The sequence below is a fragment of the Vipera ursinii genome, assembly GCF_947247035.1.
Source record: "Vipera ursinii genome assembly, chromosome: W".
Taxonomy (NCBI): domain Eukaryota; kingdom Metazoa; phylum Chordata; class Lepidosauria; order Squamata; family Viperidae; genus Vipera; species Vipera ursinii.
In genome coordinates, this window is record NC_139522.1 from 2,466,631 (window position 1) to 2,490,390 (window position 23,760).

The following is a 23,760-nucleotide window of genomic DNA, read 5'->3' on the forward strand; positions in this document are numbered from 1 at the left end:
AGGCGATTCGAGGACGCCTTGGCTGATCGTAAGGCTCGTGAGAGAATCAAAACGGTGAGGCAGGGCAGATGGCAAGTGTTCTGTACCAGCCTGCTACCGGCCCTGCAGAAAAGGCAGGGACAACCCCTTTACAAACGGCAAGAGGCTGGAATAAAGCCTGCCAAATTTATTAACATAAAACAGACACCAACCATGAAACAGGAGCTATGAAACAGGAACTATCCAAGTGGTTGCCTTCAGCAAACCAGCCCTCCCACACATTCCCCTTAAATACAGCTCAGGGCGTGGCCTCTCTCTGCCTCCTTCTGAGGTGCCCCATTGCCTTCCTCTGTTTACTCCTGATTGACTGCCTCCTGCGTCGGGCGTCCTTGAACAGGGCCAGCTGTGTTTCATCTTCATCCATGCTGTCAGGCTCACACAGCTGGGTCTGCGTTGTGACCAGATGAGAGGGGCCTGGGTGAGGGCTCTGTGGAGCCTCAAAGCCATCATCAGCAAGCTCTTCAACACCCCCCTCCTCCTCCTCTGAGTCGTCCGACCCAACTGCCGAACCCACAGGCTGACCCTGAATCACAACACTATCCCGCACCGCAGGGCCATTCCCCCGGGTCTGCCGATCCGGATGCGGACGGGATGGAAATTGTTCATGAAAAGCGGTCACCAACGCAGGGGCATGAACGGCGGTCGCGTCTTCCCAGGTGAAGTCCTCTGGTCCGTAACCTTTCCATTCAATCAGGTACTGGAAACGACCTTTCAGCCAACGGGAGTCCCTGATGCTGGCGACCTCGTACTCGGGGGTGCTGCCTCCATCACGAGGTCCTGATGGGGGAGGTTCCGCTCGGCGGAGTGGACAGGCCGGTTGCTCGGGGACCAACAGAGACCGATGAAAGACTGGGTGCACGCGCAGGGAACGTGGCAGAGTTAAGCGATAGGCGACCGGATTGATGACAGCCTCGACTGGGAACGGTCCTAAATATCGGTGATCTAACTTTCTCACCGGCCGTGTTGACGGTAGGTTCCTGGTGGACAACCAGACCCGATCTCCCACCGATAGTGGAGGCGTATCCCGTCTTGACCGATCAGCAAACCTTTTGTAATCGGCCTTGGCCTTCTCTAACTGACGTCGCACCAATCGATGGATCGCCTGTAACTCTGCCATGAAGTCGTTCGCTGCCGGCTCCGGTGAGTCCACGGGAGAAAGGGGGAAAAACCGGGGGTGATATCCCACATTGGCCAAGAACGGTGTCATCTGTGTGGAGGTGTGCTGCGAATTGTTAAATGCAAACTCAGCTATGGCCAGATAGTCCACCCAATTGTTTTGCTGCAGATTGACGTAGCAGCGCAGATATTGTTCCAGGATACCAATGACCTTCTCGGTTCCCCCGTCAGTTTGAGGATGATGCGCGGACGAGAGGCAAATCTTCATATCCAATGCACGCATCAACTCCTGCCCGAAGCGGGCTGTAAACTGGGCCCCCCTATCAGAGACGACTCTATCAGGGAGGCCGTGCAGCCGAAACACCTGCTGAATGAACATACGACTAGTGGTGCGGGCTGACGGTAAGCCGCGACAGGGGATGAAATGCGCCATCTTGGTCAGCATGTCCACCACCACATACACTGTCGTAAAACCAGAGGATGGGGGTAAATCCATCAGAAAGTCCATGGACACAGCCCCCCAGGGTCTTTTGGGTGTCGGCAAGGGCTGCAGTAATCCAGGCGGGGCCCCTGTCGCTGACTTGGCCTGCCTGCATGGGATGCAGGAGGTAACATAGGACTGGACGTCGTTTCGGACTCAGGGCCACCAGAAGGTACGGGAGACCAGGTTCAGGGTCTTGAACAGGCCAAAATGCCCCGCCGCCGGGTTATCGTGACACTGGCTGAGGATGAGTCCCCTGAGTGGCCCTCCCGGAACGTAGAGCCGGTCACGATAATACAAGAGTCCGTCCGTGACCGTCCAAGGAGAATCTGGCCCCACCTCCTCCTTCCGCTGAGCCACCCACACCTCCTGCTGCTGTGCCTCCCGGATCCGAGCCCGTATATCAACCGGCTCCCGCACCGCAGCAAAAGACTTGACGGGGATCACTGTCCTGGGCAGAAGCTTGTCTTCCACTCGGGAATATTCGGGCTTCCTGGACAGAGCATCCGCTCTTTGATTGTGCCCGCTAGGTATGTACTGAACTCGGAAGTCGAACCTCGCAAAGAAAAGAGACCACCAGATCTGGCGTTGGTTCAAATTCCGAGCGGTCTGCAGGCTTTCCAAATTCTTATGGTCCGTCCGGACCTCGATTTGATGCCGCGCTCCCTCCAGATGATGCCTCCAGGCCTCGAACGCCACTTTGATGGCCAGCAGCTCCTTCTCCCAGATTGTATAATTGCGCTCCGAAGGGTTCAGTTTTCGTGAATGGTACGCGCAAGGGAAGAGGGTACCGCTGGGCGTCGTTGCCTGGAGTAACACCGCCCCAATGGCAATGTCGGAGGCGTCCGCCTCCACGACAAACGGCCATTGCGGGTCAGGATGCTTCAAGATGGGCTCCTTCATGAAGGCTTCCTTCAAAGTCTGGAAAGCCCGTTGTTCTGGAGCGTTCCACTGGAACCGAGTCTTCTTCTGCAGGAGCCGGGTGAGGGGGGCTGTCAAGGCAGCAAACCCAGGGATGAAAGTTCGGTAATAGTTGGCGAACCCAAGAAGTCGCTGAACATCCTTCACGCGACGCGGGGGTTGCCAACTCTGCAACGACTCAACCTTACTCGGCTCCATGGCGATGCCCTCAGGAGAAATGCGGTGACCCAGGAAATCGATGGTCACCCGGTAGAACTGGCACTTCTCCAACTTGGCAAACAGCCGATGTTCTCGGAGTCGCTGCAGGACCTGATGGAGATGCTGATGGTGCACCTCACGCGACGGGGAGTAGATCAGGATGTCGTCCAAGTAGATCACGACAAACTGATCCAACAAATCCCGGAAAATGTCGTTCATGAAATCCTGAAACACGGCGAGGGCATTGGTCAGGCCAAACGGCATCACCGTGTACTCAAAATGTCCATAGCGAGTACCAAACGCTGTCTTCCACTCATCACCCGGCTGAACCCTGACGAGGTTGTAAGCTCCACGCAGGTCCAGTTTCGTGAAGATCTTAGCCTCCCGGAGTCGGTCCAAGAGTTCGGGGATGAGGGGCAGCGGGTAACGATTGCGCACCGTGATGGCATTGAGTTTCCTATAATCGCAGCAAAGCCGCAATTCACCCGACTTCTTTTTGACGAAGAGCACGGGTGCAGACACTGGCGAGGACGAGGGCCGGATGAAACCGCGAGCCAAATTCTTCTCCAGAAAGTCTCGCAATGCAGCCAACTCGGGGTCCAACATGGAGTACAAACGCCCCACTGAGAGAGGCGCATCAGGGACTAAATCAATGGGGCAGTCATAGGGCCTGTGCGGGGGTAATTGATCCGCCTCTGTCTCGCTGAACACATCAGCAAAGTCGGACAGTTCGGGAGGCAAGGAAACCCCTGGGGAACCCTCCACCTGGCCGGCACAGATATGGCGGGAGTGGTCCACGCACTGCAAGCGTGGAACTGAAGCATCATATTCCTCCGGGGAAGAGGTGGTGGAGATGCACAACCACAAACCACGGCTGAAGTGGGTTCTGACAGTAGTACTGCTTTTGCATAACAAAACTAGCACACAGAGTAACTTAATGAACCTTAAACAATATGCAATCAAACACAGAATATTAGCATCTAATATGCAGGGTACTGGGATTAGTTATTAATAACCAAGCAAAGTGAAGGCATGTCTGAGGGTAGAATACAAGTATAGAGAGAAGACACTGGACATAATACTAAAGATGGCAGTACTGTAGCATAGAGGGGAGAAAAAGCCTCTCACCATATGTTGTGGACATTTATTTGCCAAATTTAGATACCACCCATCTCACTCATAGTGTCATGGCCCCATCGGGAACATCAGACGGGAATGGCAAGTCTCCCCTGGAATGTTTGGGGAGGTCAAGGCTGAGGACAATGCTGTCCCAGGCCCCTCAGGCATTGGGTGAGGTGGTCAACCAGACAGGGAGCTGCTTGCCCTCACAAACATGAGGGACGATCAGCTGTAGACAGGTAGTGGTGAGAGGCAGCAGATCCCCTCTGATGAGGAACAGCTGCCTCCCCCACTCGATCTGAGGGCACGGACAGTAGAGCGACAGTAGAGCGGAGGCAAGCTCAAAGGAGGTTTGCAAGGCTGCTTGAGAGAAGGTCGCCCTGCCCCTCCTCACGAGGAACACCTGGCTTAGGTTGACTTAAGCAGAGGCCGGGGGAGGTTGTCAGGAACAATTGTTTTGTTTTACTTTGTCATGTACTTGGAAAAACTGCTTTGAATCCTGTTTGTGTCTGTGGAATTTGACCATTGCTTGTGGACTCTTGTCCTTGTCCTGTGGACCTGGAACCTTATGGACCTTGCTTTATGGACTTGCACCTTGTTTCTGGACTTCCTCTCTGCATTTGCAATTTGGCTCTGGTGATTACTGGCTTTGTTTGTTGAACTGTGGGTGGCTGCCTTCAGGGAAGTTTGGGGTGTAGCAGGGCCATTTGTTGTGGAATTAGCAGAGCAATAAAGGACTCTATAGAAGCCTGCCTCTGCCTAGGTGACCTGGGTTGTAACACACAGAGACACTCTGGGCAGTGTACAGTTAAAAGCATTTAACAACCTAAAAACCATATAAAACATGATACATGAATAAAAGGAGTCAGATAAAAACAAGGATAATATAAGTTAAAATTTAAAAGACAGGGGGAAGGCTGTCAATGTGCCACCCATCCCCAGGTTGTGACTTTCCAGTACTTTGAAGTACTGGAAAGAAATACACAGCACTATTCATAACATTTTAGAAATCAAATGTGAAATGAAATCACATTTTTACTAGGAATTACTAAGTTCATGGCTGAACCTCCTCAGCTACCTGGTCCCGTCTCCACCCCCATGCACCCCAACTGTTCCGGACATAGAACACAGAACCAATGCAAATTGCAGCAGTCAGACAAGCCCCAGCCATGGAAGAACGGAAGACACAGGGAGTTAGCTCTCTGTTTCTACTGTGGAAAACCCAGAAACATGGTCAAGGACTGCCCTTCAAAACCACCCAAGAGGGGAGATAAATGTCCCAACTGCTCCTTCACTACCAACCGCCTGGACTGCAAACTCCAAGACCAAGGAAATGGTGACAGCCCCTCCAGCAAGAGCTCACAGGAGGGTTTCGCCAAGCTTTGAAAGGGGCTCGCACACAACCTCACCAAGGTACAACCTCACCAAGGTACAACCTCACCAAGGTGCGTTGTTACACATTGACTCTGTTTTCTCCCTCCCCTCTGGTTAGGAAGTAATCTTACCTGCCCTGATAGATTTAGGAGCAAGAGCTAATGTTATAAACATGGCAACAGCAGAGGAGCGGAACATTCCAATGGTTCCCTTGAAGTTCCCCTTTTAAGTAAAAACTATTGACTGGCAAGTTTTGAAAGCGGGTCCTATTACACATTCCACCCTCTCTCTGCAATTAACCATGGGCAATCACTCAGTGACGTTAACCCTTTTAATGACTAACCATCTGGACCTTCCCAGTCTTAGGATTCAATTGGATGCTACTTCACAACCCCATGATTAAATGGAAGAAACAGTAACTTACTTTTAACAACCCTGATTGCCTTCCTCATTGGAATTGTCTGTCCAAAACACCCCACCAGTCACCCCTGAAGACTAGCAGGGAGATTCCTAATCTCCCAAACAAGAACACAGAGTTTCAAGATGTTTTTTGCGAGGAGGAAGCAGCAGTTCTTCCCCCAGACTGCAACTGTGCCATAGACCTGCTCCTGACTGTGAAAATACCTGCCAAAAGGCAGTACCCAATGTCAGCTAATGAGCTAACAACCTTGAAGCAATATTTGGACTCTAACTTGCAAAAAGGCTTTCTTTGACCTTCGAAATCACCAGCTTCAGTGCCAACCTTTTTGGTCCCCCCAAAGCAAGACCCTAATGCCCCAAGTGTGAGTGGAAACCCCCCTTCACGTAGTCCACAATTTTCAAGCCTTGAATTTGGTGACAGTCAGAAAACACTACCCACTACTACTCATTTCAGACATTTGGGATAGACTACAAATGGCATTGACTATGTGATCGGCAGCCAAAGATGGAGAAGCTCTATACAGTCAGTAAAAACAAGACCCAGGAGCTGACTGTGGCTCAGATCATGAGCTTCTCGTTGCAAAATTTAGGCTTAAATTGAAGAAAGTAGGGAAAAGTGCTAGGCCACTCAGATATGAACTAAATCATATCCCTGATCTGATAGAAAGAGTGCCTGAAGAATTATGGAAAGAGGTTTGCAACACTGTACAAGACATAGCAACTAAAACCATCTCAAAGAAAAAGAAATGCAAGAAAGCAAAATGGCTGTCTGAGGAAGCTTTGCAAATAGCTGAGGAAAGGAGGGAAGCGAAAGGCAAGGGAGAAAGAGAAAGATATGCCCAATTAAATGCAGAATTCCAAAGAATAGCTAGAAGAGATAAGAATGCCTTCTTAAATGAACAATGCAAAGAAATAGAAGAAAACAATAGAATAGGGAGGACCAGAGATCTTTTCAAGAAAATTGGAGAGATGAAAGGAATGTTTCATGCAAAAATGGGCATGATAAAGGACCAAAATGGCAGGGACCTAACAGAGGCAGAAGAGATTAAGAAGAGGTGGCAAAATTACACAGAAGAACTATACAAGAATGAGCTTAACGTCCCTGATAATCACGATGAGGTGGTCACTGACCTCGAGCCAGACATCCTAGAATGTGAAGTGAAGTGGGCCTTAGAAAAGATGAGCAACAACAAGGCTAGTGGAGGTGACAGTATTCCAGCTGAGCTATTCAAAATCTTAAAAGACGATGCAGTAAAAGTGCTACACTCAATTTGCCAGCAAATTTAGAAAACTCAACAGTGGCCACAGGATTGGAAAAGATCAGTTTACATTCCAATTCCAAAGAAAGGCAGTGCCAAAGAATGTTCAATCTATCGCACCATTGCACTCATTTCACATGCTAGTAAAGCTATGCTTAAAATCCTACAAGCTAGACTCCAGCAGTATGTGGATAGAGAACTACTAGAAGTACAGGCAGGATTTCGAAGAGGCAGAGGAACTAGAGATCAAATTGCCAACATACGCTGGATCATAGAGAAAGCTAGGGAGTTCCAGAAAAACATTTACTTCTGCTTCATTGACTATGCTAAAGCCTTTGATTGTGTGGATCATAACAAACTCTGGCAAGTTGTTAAAGAGATGGGAGTACCAGACCATCTTATTTGTCTCTTGAGAAACCTATATGCGGGTCAAGAATCAATAGTGAGAACTGGACACGGAACCACTGATTGGTTCAAAATTGGGAAAGGAGTCCGGCAAGGCTGTATACTGTCGCCCTGCCTATTTAACTTATATGCAGAGCACATCATGAGAAAGGCAGAGCTAGATGAATCAAAAGTTGGAATTAAGATTGCCAGAAGAAATATCAACAACCTAAAATATGCAGATGATACCACTCTTAATGGCAGAAAGTGAAGAGGAACTAAAGAGCCTCTGGATGCGGGTGAAGAAGGAGAGTGCAAAAGTGGGCTTGAAACTCAACATTAAGAAAACCAAGATCATGGCATCTGGCTCTGTCAATTCCTGGCAAATAGATGGGGAAGAAATGGAGGTAGTGACAGATTTTATTTCCCTGGGCTCCAAGATCACCGCAAATGGGGACTGCAGCCAAGAAATTAAAAGATGCTTGCTCCTGGGGAGGAAAGCTATGTCAAATCTAGACAGCATACTAAAAAGCAGAGACATCACCCTGCCAACAAAAGTGCGTATAGTCAAGGCCATGGTTTTCCCAGTTGCAATGTATGGCTGTGAAAGTTGGACCATAAGAAAGGCTAAGCGCCAAAGAATTGAGGCCTTTGAACTATGGTGCTGGAGAAGACTCCTGCGAGTCCCTTAGACTGTAAGGTGATCAAACCGGTCAGTCCTAGAGGAGATCAACCCTGACTGTTCTTTAGAAGGCCAGATCCTGAAGTTGAAACTCAAATACTTTGGCCACCTAATGAGAAGGAAAGACTCACTAGAGAAGAGCCTAATGCTGGGAAAGATTGAGGGCAATAGAAGAACGGGACAACAGAGAATGAGGTGGCTGGATGGAGTCATTGAAACAGTAGGAGTGAACCTAAATGGACTCCAGAAGATGGTAGAGGACAGGAAGGCCTGGAGGAACGTTGTCCATGGGGTCACGATGGGTCGGACACGACTTTGCAACTGACAACAACAACAAAAGGCATGCATTTTCTCCAGATTGGACCTTTTCAATGCTTATAATCTGATTAGAATCAAAGAGGTCCATGAATACTTAACCAACCTAAATGCCAGGTGTGACAAGTTTGAATACACTGTGGTCCCCTGAATCCCAGCACACAGAACATGTCCAGATAGTCCTCACTAGATTCAGAGACAATCATCTCTTTGCCAAACCAGAAAAATGTGCATTTGATCTGAAACAGTTAACACTTTTGAGGGTACTGTATCTGCACAAACAGTATACAAATGGACACCCAGAAAGTCAGAGCTGTACTAGAATGGCAAGCCCCACACACTGCCAAAGATATCCAACACTCCTGGGGCTTCACTAACTTCTGCAGAAAATGTATCTCTGGCTTTGCTCGCAAGGTTAATACTCTTACCCAACTCACAAAGAAAGGGGTTAGGTTTGCTTGGACTGCTACACACCAGACAGCATTTGAAGAGTTAAAGCAACTTTTTGCGCAGCAACCCCTCCTTCAGCATCTTGATCCATCAAAGAGGTTTGTGGTTCATGTGGATGCCTCAGATTTCACCACTGGAGCTGTTCTTCTCTAAGACTGCAAGGAGGGAAACAGTCTGTTGCCCTGTGCCTTTTTCTCAAGAGCTTTAACCACCCCAGAAAAAAACTATGATGTTTTCAACAAGGAACTCCTGGCAGTGAAATCTGCGTTCCACAGACCATAAGAACCTACATGTATTGCAACAGACTAAGTTGCTTTCTCCCAGACAAATTTGATGGAGTCTATTCATCTCACACTTTGATTTCTATATTTAGTATGTATCTGGCTCAAACAATTTACTGCCAGATGCCTTGTCACGCAAACCAGTTTTCTCAAGTGCATCACACCCCACCCAAGGCAACAATTCTGTAGCCTTGTTTCCAGCCAGCACCACAGACATCACCCTCTGGAAGGTTAGAAGCGACTCAACTGCACCAGGACTTACTAGAATCAAGGCATAGCAACTTCTAGACCACTTCTCTTGGACCCAAATGGATGACCTTTAAGGAAGCCCCAGCAGGTACCATATCCCCATTAGTGGTGGAGGGAGGTGCACTGAAGCACAAAGCCAAATTAGTGGTCCCTCTTGTAGAATTTTCTTATAACAAGTCTCTCCACACATTGATTTCAATGACACCCTTTCAAGCTATGTATGGCACACACACATGCACCCAAAGTATTGCCAGACCACCCCGCACTAGACTCACCAGTCCCAGGAGCTGTTGACTTCTTGCAGGAGCAACTCGCTGCCCAAGCCCTATTGAAGCAGCAGCTTGACCAAGCAAAGCAGTGTTACAAGAAGTCTGTGGATGCCCACAGACGAGAGCAACCGCCAATAGCAGTAGGGGACAAGGTCTGGCTCTCTACCAAGTTCATAGCATCCTCAACACCTTCCAAGAAGCTAGACACTAAGTTTGTGCCATTCAAGGCTCTCCGTCAAATCAATCCTGTCACATTCCATCTCCAATTGATTCCCTCTATGAAAGTATACCCAGTCTTTCATTGATTCTTGCTGTTTATTTTTTAAAAAATGTTTTAATTTTCAAGAATTACAATCTTTAGTGCTTAGTAAACAACATGTTGTCTGGGTTCACATACAGTATTTAAGATTAACTTCTTCAATATAAATCTATTCAGTATTGCACAATCCAGTATTTTTTCCCTGATCCTCCTTTCTTCCCCATATTTTTTCCATTTTCCCCTCATTACACAATTACAATTCTTGGTACTATTGCTGTATCCAAAGTTAGATGTAAACATCTTGATCATATTTTACTAATATTATACAAATAACAATATCATTCATTCATTTCACTCATTTATTAAATTTGTATACCGCCCTTCTCCCGAAGGACTCAGGGCGGTGAACAGGGCACATATAAATAGAAAATACAAAAATTAAAAGAGAATTAAATAATCGCCCAGATAAAACAGTAACAATATAAAAACCCATTAAAAAGCCCTAACATCCCCCATCAGGCCAGGCCAGCTTGTTCAAATAAATGGGTCTTCAGTCCGCGCCGGAAGGAGCGAAGGTCCGGTGCCGTCCGGAGCTCAACCGGCAGCTGGTTCCATAAAGCCGGAGCGCCCACAGAGAAGGCCCTCCCCCTGGGGGCCACCAGCCGACATTCTCTGACCGGAGGCACCCTGAGGAGGCCCTCTCTGTGGGAACGCACGGGGCGGAGGGAAGTTGACGCCGGCAGCAGGTGGTCCCCGAGGTACTCCGGACCCATGCCATGTAGGGACTTAAAGACCATTACCAGAACCTTGAATCTCACCCGGAAGACAACTGGTAACCAATGCAGCTCGCGTAGCAAAGGTGTAACATGGGAGTACCGGGAAACTCCCAAGACAACTCTCGCAGCCGCATTCTGTACCAGTTGGAGCCTCCGAGTGGTCTTCAAGGGAAACCCCATGTAAAGAGCATTGCAGTAGTCCAGCCGAGAGGTCACGAGTGCATGAGTGACCGTACACAGGGCATCCCGGTCCAGATAGGGCCGCAACTGGCGCACCAGGCGAACCTGGGCGAAAGCCCCCCTGGTCACGGCTAATATATGGTCTTCCAGGGTAAGCCGTGAATCTAGGAGGACTCCCAAGTTGCGAGCCCTATCCACGGGGGGTAAAAACTCACCCCCCATAGAAAGAGGTGGAATATTTTGAATGTCCCGGGATGCCGTAATGCACAGCCACTCAGTCTTGTCAGGGTTGAGCTGAAGTCTGTTCCTCCCCATCCAGACCCGAACCGCCTCCAGGCAACGGGACATCACGTCGAGGGCATCACTGGGGTGGTTTGGGGTCGAAATGAAAAGCTGGGTATCATCGGCGTATTGTTGATACCCAACTCCAAAACCACGAATGATCTCACCCAGCGGTTTCATGTAGATGTTGAACAGGAGAGGCGAGAGGACCGACCCCTGAGGAACTCCACAAACGAGAGCCCTTTGGGTCGACCTCAATTCATAAATCAATATCCTGGTTTTCGTGCTCTTTTTAAAGTTTGATTTCCCATCAATATTTGAAGTATCTTTGTCAGTTATGATATTCTCAATATTAATTACATTTATATAGCTAAAAATTTTATTCATACCAATCCTCTTATCAAAAAAAGAAAAAAAAATGCTATTTTAATTTTAAATCATTATCTTTCATTATAAAAGTCTAATTATATCTAAGGGTCATCCACTCTTTTAATCATATTGAAACAAGTATTTAAACATATAATGCCCCCTCTAATGGGTCAAATCTTCTATTTTTTAAATCTAACTCTCGCTTTCTTTCTTTGCCAAGTAGCTTTCCAAGCCAAGGCAATTAAATCGCCCAGGAATTTTCTATTTTTGTGAAAGTTGCTTGGCATGAGGAAGACAATTTAGATAGGGTGTTATTATTATTATTATTATTATTATTATTATTATTATTATTATTATTATTATTATTATTATATTATTATTATTATTATTATTATTATTATTATTATTATTATTATTATTATTATTATTTGGGGGGAATTCCGCCCTTTTATATTCTTTAAGCAACTCCCACTTTCCTTCTCCCTCAATTTCTCTCTTCATTTTTGTCTCCCAAGTTGTAATATTTCCCCTGACAGCTCTATGTTTTGTTGCTTAAAATCTTCTTCCTTGTCATCAGGTGTATTTTGCAGACTTAAGGGATAAAGGGTCTTTTGCATTTTCAATGTTATGGGTGAGTCTTGCAGTGTTTTATTTGTATATGGTAGTTCATATTTCCCTTCTTTTATCTCTTCCATCTCTAGGTCCATTTCCTCTGCTTCATCGCCTGATTTATTTGTTCATACTTTGTAGTACTTATCTGGGAACTTTCTAGTTGTAGATTTAATTTGGAGATTTGCTCATCTATGTTATCTAAATTATTTATAGTCTCATTATGGTTTATTTTTATGTCCTTTTTGTATGCAACAATTGTTTGGTGAATTATGTCACTGTGTAAGAAATTTTACGAACTGGAATAGCCATAGCAACAAGCCAGCCAATGAGAACTGTTTTTGATTAAGACACAGTATTGGCTGTGTGAGGCATGTGATCCAACCTAGGTCTGGGCATGTCTTAGTCTTCTCTGTGTTTGTTTTTTTCTGATCTCCAAGTTAAGAGTTGTTGATGTTCCCCAGAGCTGAATGAAACTGTATATACCATGTTTATATATATTTTATATAGTTTTTCTAAACTATGCCTCCTGCTCATTTTGAATGTGTGCTTATTTGGGGGGCTTATTTTTGCGCTGGAAAGCTGTAATAATCTAACACAGGGCTTTTCAACCTTTTCACCAATTGCACTACTTTTAGGATATGGCAATATTCGAGTACCACCTAGCAAGGTGTCAAAAACTTGATGACCAAAAAAAAACCTGTTCAAAGTTGCAATTGCACTGAAATTACTTATGATCATTGCAGCACGCCCAGGGTCATGTGATTTATATTTGGATGCTTGGCAACTGATTCATATTTATGATACTCACAGTGTCCCAGGGTCATGTGATTCCCCTTTTGCAACCTTTTGACAAGCAAAGTCAATGGCAGATCCTGTCTATTATATCCTCTGTCATCTATGTCTTAGTAAAAGTTCCTGCTTGGACAATCTTGTCTCCAAGAGTTTTTCTTTCCTAAGATGTGGATCGGAATGGGTTCTGACAGGAATGCTACAGGCAAAATCCATTCAGGAGAAAAATACTTCAAAATCCCTTGCAGCAAAACTTACAGCTAACAATAGCAGAGCAATAGAAGCTAACACAGGACATCAGCCATCAGCCAAATAGAAATTGCCAAACACTCCTTAAGAGCACAAAGCCCACATTGCACAAATCCCAGAACTTCAAAGTCACAAAAGCACATAAGAATCCTTCCACTCTCCATCTCCCTCCCTCCATGCCTCACCTCCAGCCATTGCTGCCTTTTTTCATTCCTCTTGGAGGGCAACCCCTCCCCCACTGCATTTCTTGCCTGTTTGCTGCTGCCAGCACAGGTGGCTGCCACAGCAGTTGTAGATTGGCTCATGGCCGGCCTGCTTGATCTCTCCTCTCCCTCCTGCCCTCCTCCTCCTCCTCCTCCTTTCCTTTCAGTGCCTTCTAGAAGTGACTCCACCTCCTCCCAAGGCTGCTTTTTTTTCTCTCTCCCTCTCCCGCCCACACTGCCTTTTATAGCCTCTCTGCCCCCCTCCTCCTCCTTTCTCATGGGGGAGGTTGAGCCAGAAGTGAGCCTGGGGCCTTTGCCTTGCCCTAGCCACTCTGCAGCTCCAGAGGCCTCTCTCACAGTAAGTCCTTGCCTGTGCTGGCTCTTTCCCTCCCCCACTACACTTGGCTAGGCAGGGCTGTGTACCACCTGCCACTTGTTAATGTGCCACAAGTGGTACTTGTACCACCGGTTGAAAAGCCCTGATCTAACAGGTTATGGGCCCAGCCAGCCAGCCCTTGCACACAGTACAGGAAAGTTCAGATTGAAGAAAAAGGATTGAGGCTCAACATAGAGCTGTGACTGCCTGAGTTAAGAAAGAAAAAGGCAAAGACTCAGCTGAAGGCTTGCAGGATGGCTGATTTAAAGGAGAGCTCTCTGCCTCAATTGGGACAAAAACATTATCTTATTTGGGCTGCAAAAAGGGAATGCTTTCTGAAGGCTAAGGAGCTCTGGGATATTGTGATTAATCCACCCCAGGGCAATTAGCAGCTGCAGATCAACTGAGGCATGGTAAGGCACTGGCTTACATCATCTTAAGTGTGGAAGATGAACAATTCTTAAGAAGCTGTAACAGTATTTGAAGATAATGCTGCTTGCATTAAAATGGCAACAGGCGACAGAGTGAAAAGTAGAAGCGAGCATGTGGACATTAAATATTGTAATGTCAGAGAAGCCATCAGAAGTAAACTAATTCGATTGCTTCATTGTTCTTCAGATGACAATCTGGCAGATGTAATGACCAAGCCATTTGGTGGAGTACACCATGGGAACAGTATTACGTTATTTGGTTTTATGTCTATTCCAGTCATAAAGGGAGGAGTGTCACTGTGTAAGAAATTTTATGAACTGGAACAGCCATAACAACAAACCAGCCAATGAGAACTGTTTTTGATTAAGACAGAGTATTGGCTGTGTGAGGCATGTGATCCAGCCTAGGTCTGGGCGTGTCTTAGTCTTCTCTATGTTGTTTTTTTCTGATTCCCAAGTTAAGAGTTGTTGATGTTCCCCAGAGCTGAATGAAACTGTATCATGTTTATATATATATATTATACAGGTGAAACTCGAAAAATTAGAATATCGTGCAAAAGTTCATTTATTTCAGTAATGTAACTTAAAAATGGAAACTAATATATGAGATAGACTCATTACATGAAAAGCAAGATAGTTCAAGCTGTGATTTGTCATAATTGTGATGATTATGGTGTACAGCTCATGAAAACCCCAAATCCACAATCTCAGAAAATTAGAATATTACATGCAATCAATAAAACAAGGAGTGTACATAGAACAATATCGGACCTCTGAAAAGTATAAGCATGCATATGTACTCAGTACTTGGTTTGGGCCCCTTTTGCAGCAATTACTGCCTCAATGCGGCGTGGCATGGAAGCTATCAGCCTGTGGCACTGCTGAGGTGTTATGGAAGACCAGGATGCTTCAATAGCAGCCTTCAGCTCTTCTGCATTGTTCGGTCTCATGTCTCTCATCTTTCTCTTGGTAATGCCTCATAGATTCTCTATGGGGTTCAGGTCAGGCAAGTTTGCTGGCCAATCAAGCACAGTAATCCCACGGTCATTGAACCAGGTTTTGGTGCTTTTGGCAGTGTGGGCAGGTGCCAAGTCCTGCTGGAATATGAAGTAAGCATCCCCATAAAGCTCGTCTGCAGAAGGAAGCATGAAGTGCTCCAAAATCTCCTGGTAGACAGCTGTGTTGACCCTGGACTTAATGAAGCACAGTGGACCAACACCAGCAGATGACATGGCTCCCCAAATCAACACAGACTGTGGAAACTTCACACTAGACTTCAAGCATCTTGCAGTGTGTGCCTCTCCATTCTTCCTCCAGACTCTGGGTCCTTGGTTTCCAAATGAGATGCAAACGTTTGACTTTGGACCACTGAGCAACAGACCAGATCTGTTTTTCTTTAGCCCAGATAAGATGCTTCTGACGTTGTTTGTTGTTCAGGAGCGGCTTGACAAGAGGAATATGACATTTGAAGCCCATGTCCAGGATCCGTCTGTGTGTGGTGGCTCTTGATGCACTGACTCCAGCCTCAGTCCACTCCTTGTGAAAGTCCCCAACACTTTTGAATGGCAATCCTCTCCAGGCTGCGGTCACCACTGCTGCTTGTGCACCTTTTTCTTCCACACTTTTCCCTTCCACATAACTTTCTATTAATGTGCTTTGATACAGCACTTTGGGAACATCCAACTTCTTTTGCAATTACCTTTTGAGGCTTTCCCTCCTTATGGATGGTGTCAGTGATGGTTTTCTGCACAACTGTCAGGTCAGCAGTCTTCCCCATGATTGTGATTCCTACTGAACCAGACTGAGAGACCATTTAAAGGCTCAGGAACCCTTTGCAGGTGTTATGGCTTAATTAGCTGATTAGAGTGGAACACTTTGAGCCTAGAATATTGCACCTTTTCACAATATTCTAATTTTCTGAGATTGTGGATTTGGGGTTTTCGTGTGCTGTACGCCATAATCATCACAATTATGACAAATCACGGCTTGAACTATCTTGCTTTGCATGTAATGAGTCTATCTCATATATTAGTTTCCCCTTTTAAGTTGCATTACTGAAATAAATGAACTTTTGCACAATATTCTAATTTTTTGAGTTTCACCTGTAGATAGTTTTTCTAAACTATGCCTCCTGCTCATTTTGAATGTGCGCTTATTTTGGGGGCTTATTTTTGCGCTGGAAAACTGTAATAGTCTTATCACCAGTCTCAGTAAGAGTAGAACAAAGTTTCTTGTATTTTTCTGGTCTATATGTAGCCTTTATAATCCAATAGGTTCTAGATACAGGTCCAGCCCCAAAAGCAATTATTTTATAGTGATCCTTTGTCTCAGGCATCCAAAAATTGTCAGTCAGGCAAGGTTGTAATCCACAGTGTTCAAAGTGTTCAAAATGTTCAACCTCCCTGAAAACTGCTCAAAAGTCTCTCCCAGCCAGACATAATCAAAGGTCAATTTTTTCTTTCTCTCCCACTAGTTTTTGAGATTAAAAATCCAAGCTCAGTAGGTGTTTATAGTCCAATAAGACCAGGGTGATAAGTATGCCAAAATATTTCCCTTTATTGCCAGCTGTTCTCCCTTAAGCTAGGAGTCACCAAGCAGCCAGGAAGCTAGTTATAGTGCTGTACTCAAATCCACCACTAGTTGTCACTCAAACTCCATTTTACACTCTTAAGAGAAAGGATTGATTTCTTATGTTTTACCTCAATGTTTTTTTTTTCAAAGAGAAAATCTTAACAATTATCTCAGTTCTCAAATTTATCAAAACTGTGGCTTTATGTTACTTCCACTTCAATATTGTGTATTTCTGAAACAAGCACAAAATTGTTGGCCACACTTCCGGGTGGCAAGGCTCCGCCGCCGGCAGCCATTTAGGCTGTCAGCCCCGACGCTCCGTAGAATCGCCAAATACAGCGCCGATCAGCTGTTTTGGCGGCTCGGAAGCCCCCTCCTCGGGAGAAGAGGAGGGGGTGAGCGCCCAGGCAGGGGTAGAGCTCTCCCAGGCCACCAGAGTTGAAACTCTGGTGGCTGAAGGATTGAGCCCCCCCGAAGCCTGAGTTTGCTCCGGACCTCGGGACGCCTCTGCTCCAGGGCTTTGGAGCAGAGCAGGGCGTAGCAACCATCCCTGCCAGCGAGAGTTAACTTCGGATTACTTGGATGCAGGCAGAGCGGTACAGAAGAATTATGTTAAAGCAAGTATATGATCTTTAACTCAGTGGACTTTGTGGAGTTTGTTAAAAGTGAAAGTGCGCAACAATTTCAAGTGGGTGAAAATGGCTGCCAAATCTTCTAAAGTTCCTAGAAGCGCAGGGGCTTCCCCGGTGCAGCAATCTTCGTTACAAGCTTTAATGCCCCCCCTACACCTGCACCTGCACCAGCTTTAACAGTAAAAGATTTGCAGGATGTTTTGCAAGAGGCTTTGAAAAAGCAATCTCAACAATTAGCTGAACTTATGGAGGAGAAGCTTACAGAAATGAGGGCAGACATTTTACTTGCATTTCAAGGCATGGCTGTTTGTATAGAGCATCTGGACGAGAGAGTGGAAGATCTCAGCCAAAATAATATTAGATTAGATGCTAAAATGACGGAGACTGAAAATGTGGTGGATAAGATTGACGACGACTTGACCTTGGTACAGTATAGACAGATGGAGTTCGGTGTGAGAATTAGAGGGTTAAAAGAGGATTCTAAGGAAAATTTGAAAAAAATAGTCTCAGAGGCTTTGGAAGGTGTTTTGGAGCGTTCAGCAGAAGAAATTATGGAAGATATAGATAAAAATTTTCGCGTTAATTCATGGATTGCAAGACAAAGGAAACTACCTAGAGATGTGGTGGTTTACTTCACAAAGAGAGCAATTAGAAATAAGGTTATTCAAGCTTTTTATAATAACAAATTCGCAATTGCAGAACAAGAAGTCTTAATTTTAAAAGAGATCCCTCCAAGAATTCTAAGGAGAAGGAAGGAGTTTGCTTTTCTGGTAGAAGAATTAAGAAGACGGGATATTCAGTTCAGATGGGAGATTCCAGTGGGCATGGTGGTGATGTATGCAGGCACGAGACATCGTCTTCTCACTGTTCTACAGGCACGTGATTTTTATGCTAATGTTTTAAAAGCTGTTCCTATACAACTTTTGGAATCTAATAAGAAGAATGGTGAAGGAGTGCACAAACCACAAAGTGAGAGTTCACAAGGTGCGGAAGGAATTATGCAGTTGAAAGATGGAGAATCTTAGAAAGGTACAAGAGTGGATCAAATTTCAGTACCGGAGGAGGCTAGAGACCAAAGAATGACACGTGCTGCAGCTAGACGAATGAGACAAGAGCAAGAGCATCAGAGAGCTGTGACGGTACCTCCAAAACTTACCTACAGTGAAGCAGTGGGAGGAGCGCGACCCAAGAGAGTGCAGGTGATTTTGGAAGAGGCGCTCCAAAAGCTTCAGGTCGCAAAAGATGGCGACAAAACTTCTAACCTGGAATGTTAATGGTTTGAATTCACCACAGAAGATGAAGAAAGTATTTCAATATTTAAAGCAATTTAAAAATGATGTTATTTGTTTACAGGAAACACATATCAGAGTGTCGGATCAAAACTACTTGGCTAATTTGAGGTTGGGCACACCGTTTATTGCTTCAGCGATTGACAAGAAAAATGGAGTGGTTATTTATGTTAGGAACACTTTGACAGCATCTTTAATTGAAGCAGATAAACAAGGAAGATATGTTATGATTGAACTGTTAATAGAAGGCAAGAAAATGCTTTTGGTTGGACTATATGCACCTAATCAACAACAAGGAGTTTATTACATAACAAGATTATTCAGTGGGATTATAAATCTTGTATTTTTATGGGAGACTGGAATGGCGTTTTGGATGTACAAATGGATAACGGGGTTTTTTTAAAAGCACCCCAAGTCATGCTAAACTGCCTAAATCTTTTTTTGAGATGAAGGATGACTTGGAATTGCGAGATATCTGGAGAGAAAGGAATTTGCAAGAAAAGGATTATACTTTTTTCTCCGATAGGCATCAATCTTTTTCTAGGATTGATTTTGTTTTGATTACTAATGATTTTTTTTCTAGGATCAAGAAGATCAAGATTTGTCCAAGAACTATATCTGATCATAGCCCAGTATGGTTAGAGATAGAAAAAGATAATAGGGATAGACGGTCTTGGCGCTTAAATGAAAACTTGTTTAGATATCAGGAAAATGTGGAAGAGTGTAAAAAACAGATGAAGGAATTTTTTAAAATTAATATGCATAAAGGTACTTCTATTGACATGGTTTGGGATGCAAGTAAAGCTTACATGAGAGGTGTATTAATATATTTGAATAATAAACATAGACGTAAAATGGAATTTAGGAGGAAAGAGTTAAGAGGATGAAATTAAGGAAAAAAGGCTTTAATTTTGAATCCATCTGACAGGAAGATTAAAGAGGTAATTACTTTACTTAGGGGTCAGTTTGATAAGTTAATGGCAGATCAAGTTGCTATTAATTTGCAGTATTCTAGACATAATACTTTTTGTAATGCTAATAAACCAGGTAGATGGTTAGCTTATTTGTTAAGAAAGAAGCAAAGGGCTTCTAATATAGATAGAATAGGGCATAAGGGGAAAATAGTGTATCAGCAGAGTCTTATTAAAAAGACTTTTGCTGATTTTTATTCTAAGTTATATGTTAGAGATAAGATTAGAGACGCAGATATTGATGATTATTTGACAAGAGCTAATATTCCCGTGCTTACGCAAGAACAAAAGGGATGAATCAGTTGATAACTGATGAAGATTTTTTTTTAGCAATCAAACAATTGAAAGTGGGTAAAGCGCCGGGTACTGACGGATTGACTGCTGTGTATTATAAAAATTTGCAGATGGAAATGGTGAAGCCTTTAAGGGAATTATTCAAGACAATCCAAATGGGAGGAGGGGTACCTCCATCTTGGAAGACTGCTTTTATTTCTTTGATTCCGAAGGAAGATCAGGATGTCACCCAAGTTAAAAATTATAGGCCAATATCACTTTTGAATACTGACTACAAGATATTTGCAAAAATAGGTTAATGAGGGTAATACAACAAGTAATTCATGGTGATCAAACTGGATTTATAAGTGGTAGACAAATGAAGAATAATGTGAGACATATTGTAGACTTATTGGAAATTTTGGAAAGAAACAATCAGATCCCTGCAGCGCTGATCTTTTTGGATGCTGAAAAAGCCTTTGATCAATTGGATTGGCAATTTTTGATGAAAGTACTAGAAAAAATGGAATTTGGGGATAAATTTTTACAATCAGTTAGGGCTATTTATCAAAAGCAAACAGCTCGTATAATAGTTAATAATAGTTTGACTGAACTATGTAATATTGAAAAAGGTACAAGGCAGGGGTACCCGTTGTCACCTCTATTATTTGTTTTAACATTGGAAATATTACTGATTAAAACACGTAATTCGGATAAAATTAGGGGAATCCAAATAAGAGATCAGGATTACAGATTGAGGGCGTTTGCAGATGATCTGGTTGTTACATTAACTCAGCCTGATTATTCAGTTGTAGAATTGATGGAGATAATAATGCAATATGGGAGAGTTTCTGGATTTAAGATTAACATACAAAAAAATAAAATACTGACTAAAAATATGACAGTATCTCAAAAGGCTGTTTTAGAAGAATTAACGGGATTTGAAATAGTTAAAAGGGTTAAATATTTGGGGATATATTTGTCAGCCTCAAATGTGAAGTTATATAAAAATAATTATGAAATGTTATGGGGAAAAGTACAAAAAGAACTAGATAGTTGGAAAAAACTACAATTATCTTTATTGGGAAGAATTGCAGCAGTGAAAATGAATGTTTTGCCAAAATTCTTATTTTTATTTCAAATGATACCTATACTTAAAAAGGATTTAAACTTGGAGGAATGGCAAAAAGGAGTTAATAAATTTGTCTGGGCAGGGAAAAAGCCACGAGTTAAATTTAAGATAATGTAAGATATGCGTGAAAGAGGCGGTCTTAAAATGCCTAATTTTAAATTATATTATGAGGCTGCTGCTTTGTCAGCGATAAGTGACTGGTTTAATTTAACACAAGCGAGATTATTAAATCTTGAGGGTTATGATTTTTTATTTGGATGGCATGCATATTTATTGTATGATAAGAAGGTGGATAATGTGTTTAAGATACATATTTTAAGGTATGCTCTGTTGCGAGTCTGGAAAAAGTATAGACATAAGTTAAATTATAAGATACTTATTTGGGCAATACCTAAACACGCAATAGAAAATATAAATGTGGGATTTAAACATGATGTGACTACATATAAGGAAATTTTAAGTTTTGAAAGGACTGTATGGCAATTAAAGTCATATAGTATTTTAAAAGAAGAAAAGATTGTACAAACTTGGTTTCAGTATGGGCATCTACAGGCTAGATGGAAAGAGGACCAGAAAACTGGTTTTTCAATGATTGATGAAAATTTGGTAAAGCAAATTAGAGATCAAGGTCAAGCACATATAAAAAGGATATATAATGCATTGATAGAAATTGATTCAGAGACGGAACTTGTTAAAGATTGTATGATAAAGTGGGCTCAGAATTTTCAAGAAGTTATCACAATGGATACCTGGGAAAAGATCTGGGTTAGAAATGTAAAATTTACACAGGCCAAAAATTTAAGAGAGAATTTTTATAAAATGTTTTATAGATGGCATTTAGATCCAAAAAAATTAGCAAGTATGTACCCGAACTGTCAGCCCAAATGTTGGAGGTGTGGCTGTGAGGATGCAATGTATTTTCATATATGGACTTGCAAAAAGGTTAAAGCTTTTTGGATTAAAATTTGGTGGAATAGGCAACAAATATTTAAGAAAAGGATAAAGTTTTCTCCGCAACTGTTTTTATTGGGTATTATTACAGATTTCACCATTATAGAGATTAAGTTGATGTTGAATTTAATTACGGCAGCGAGACTTTTAGTAGCGCAATATTGGTAGAAGGAAGAACTGCCGACTATAGAAGAATGGACTTTGAAAGTTTCTAACTTGGCGGATATGGCAAAGATTTCAGCGTATCTGAAAGATCATTCGCAACAGAGATACACTGTGGAGTGGAAGAGATGGATTGATTATATCCAGAATAAATATGGGACTAAAAAGTTTCATTTAGCATTTGAATAAGTAATGGATTTATATGATGTATAATTAGCTTTTAGTTATTTTACTAAGAGTTAAAGTGCGATAGAATTTAATATTTTATTGTTGTTTGCATATTTTAGATTATGTTTGTTTGTATTTTTATACCCTGTATTTAGCTCTGGGAAGTTGGGGAGGGGGAGGGGAGGGTTGGGGAGGGTTGGGGGGAGGGGGAGGGGGGGTTGTATTCTAAAATGTATCTTAAAACTTTTCAATAAAAAAAAATTGTTGGACACAATAGAACAATATGGTGAGGTCACAGGCCTGATAATAAATAGAGAAAATACTAAAGTTTTGACAAAGAACTTAACAGAAAAACAGAAAACGCAACTTGCAAGAAAAACAAATCTTCAAATAGTTAAAAAAGTTAAGTACTTGGGAATTTACTTAACAGCAAGATGTATAACAGTAAAAGAGGACAACTATACAAAATTATTAAAACAAATAAAACTGGACTTAGAAAAGTGGAAAAATCTCAAACTGTCAGTACTGGGGAGAATAGCTACAATTAAAATGAATATCTTACCAAAAATACTTTTTTTATTTCAAACTATTCCAGTAAAATTAGAAAAAGCCTTCTTTGATGAACTGAATACCATAATACTGGAATTTATTTGGCAAGGGAAAAAAGCACGAATTAAAGTGAAATTGCTACAGGACGTTAGAGAAAGGGGAGGATTTGGACTCCCAGAGTGGAAATTATATTACCAAGCAGCTATTTTAACGTGGATTAAAGAATGGATAACACTTAGATACAAAAGATTACTATACCTAGAGGGGCATGACCTGCAGATTGGCTGGCATGCCTTTCTGTGGTATGGGGAGAATAAAGCGCATAGATATTTCCAGAATCATGCTATAAGAAATGCACCTCTCTTAGAATGGGAAAAAATAAAAGAAAAAATTTATATTAAGATACCTGGATGGCTTTCAACAATGGAAGCCTTTCCTTACCCAAACTTAATTAACTATGATAAACTTGTAACATGTAAAGACTTACTGGACAATGAAGGAAGATTGAAATCTAGACAAGACTTACAACAACAAGGTATTGACCTATCATGGTGGCCATACCTACAAATCCAATCAAGATATGAAAAAGACGTGACAATGGGGCTTCTGCTGCCACCATGTGGCCGTGTGGAGAAATCACAATGTGGGCAGTCAGACCCTCCTACCCTATGATGTATTTCCTTTCCCCTCCCCTTTCTGGGATGGACTTCCTCCTCCTTTGTCCCTAGAGAGTCCATTCTCCATTAGCCAGAAGACATGGGGTAACTTGCAGACTCAATATGCTGGGAATACTACCATTTTCTAACCTTAGAGATACCTTGGAAATATCTTGGAAATGCTGTACAAAGGTCATCTGAATGCATCCACCTACTGTATTCAACTTTACCTGCAATAAAGGTATTTCTATATGATAAAAGGTGTCTCTACGAGTTCAAAACTATCTGGAGAGATATGTTAATGTTAATGATATCTGTTTATA

At 43.1% G+C, this 23,760-nt stretch overlaps 1 protein-coding gene across 1 annotated transcript in view; it reads right to left on the reverse strand.

Moving 5' to 3' along the window:
* Window positions 1-4,034: 4,034 nt before the first annotated feature.
* LOC310648208 (importin subunit beta-1-like) overlaps window positions 4,035-23,760 on the reverse strand; it is a gene marked incomplete at its 3' end in the record, with an annotated part of 72,089 nt that continues 52,363 nt past the window's right edge. Inside the window, exon 12 of the mRNA XM_083375957.1 lies at window positions 4,035-4,172. Coding sequence (XP_083232083.1) covers window positions 4,035-4,172 — 138 coding nt within the window. The remainder of the gene's footprint in view (window positions 4,173-23,760) is intronic.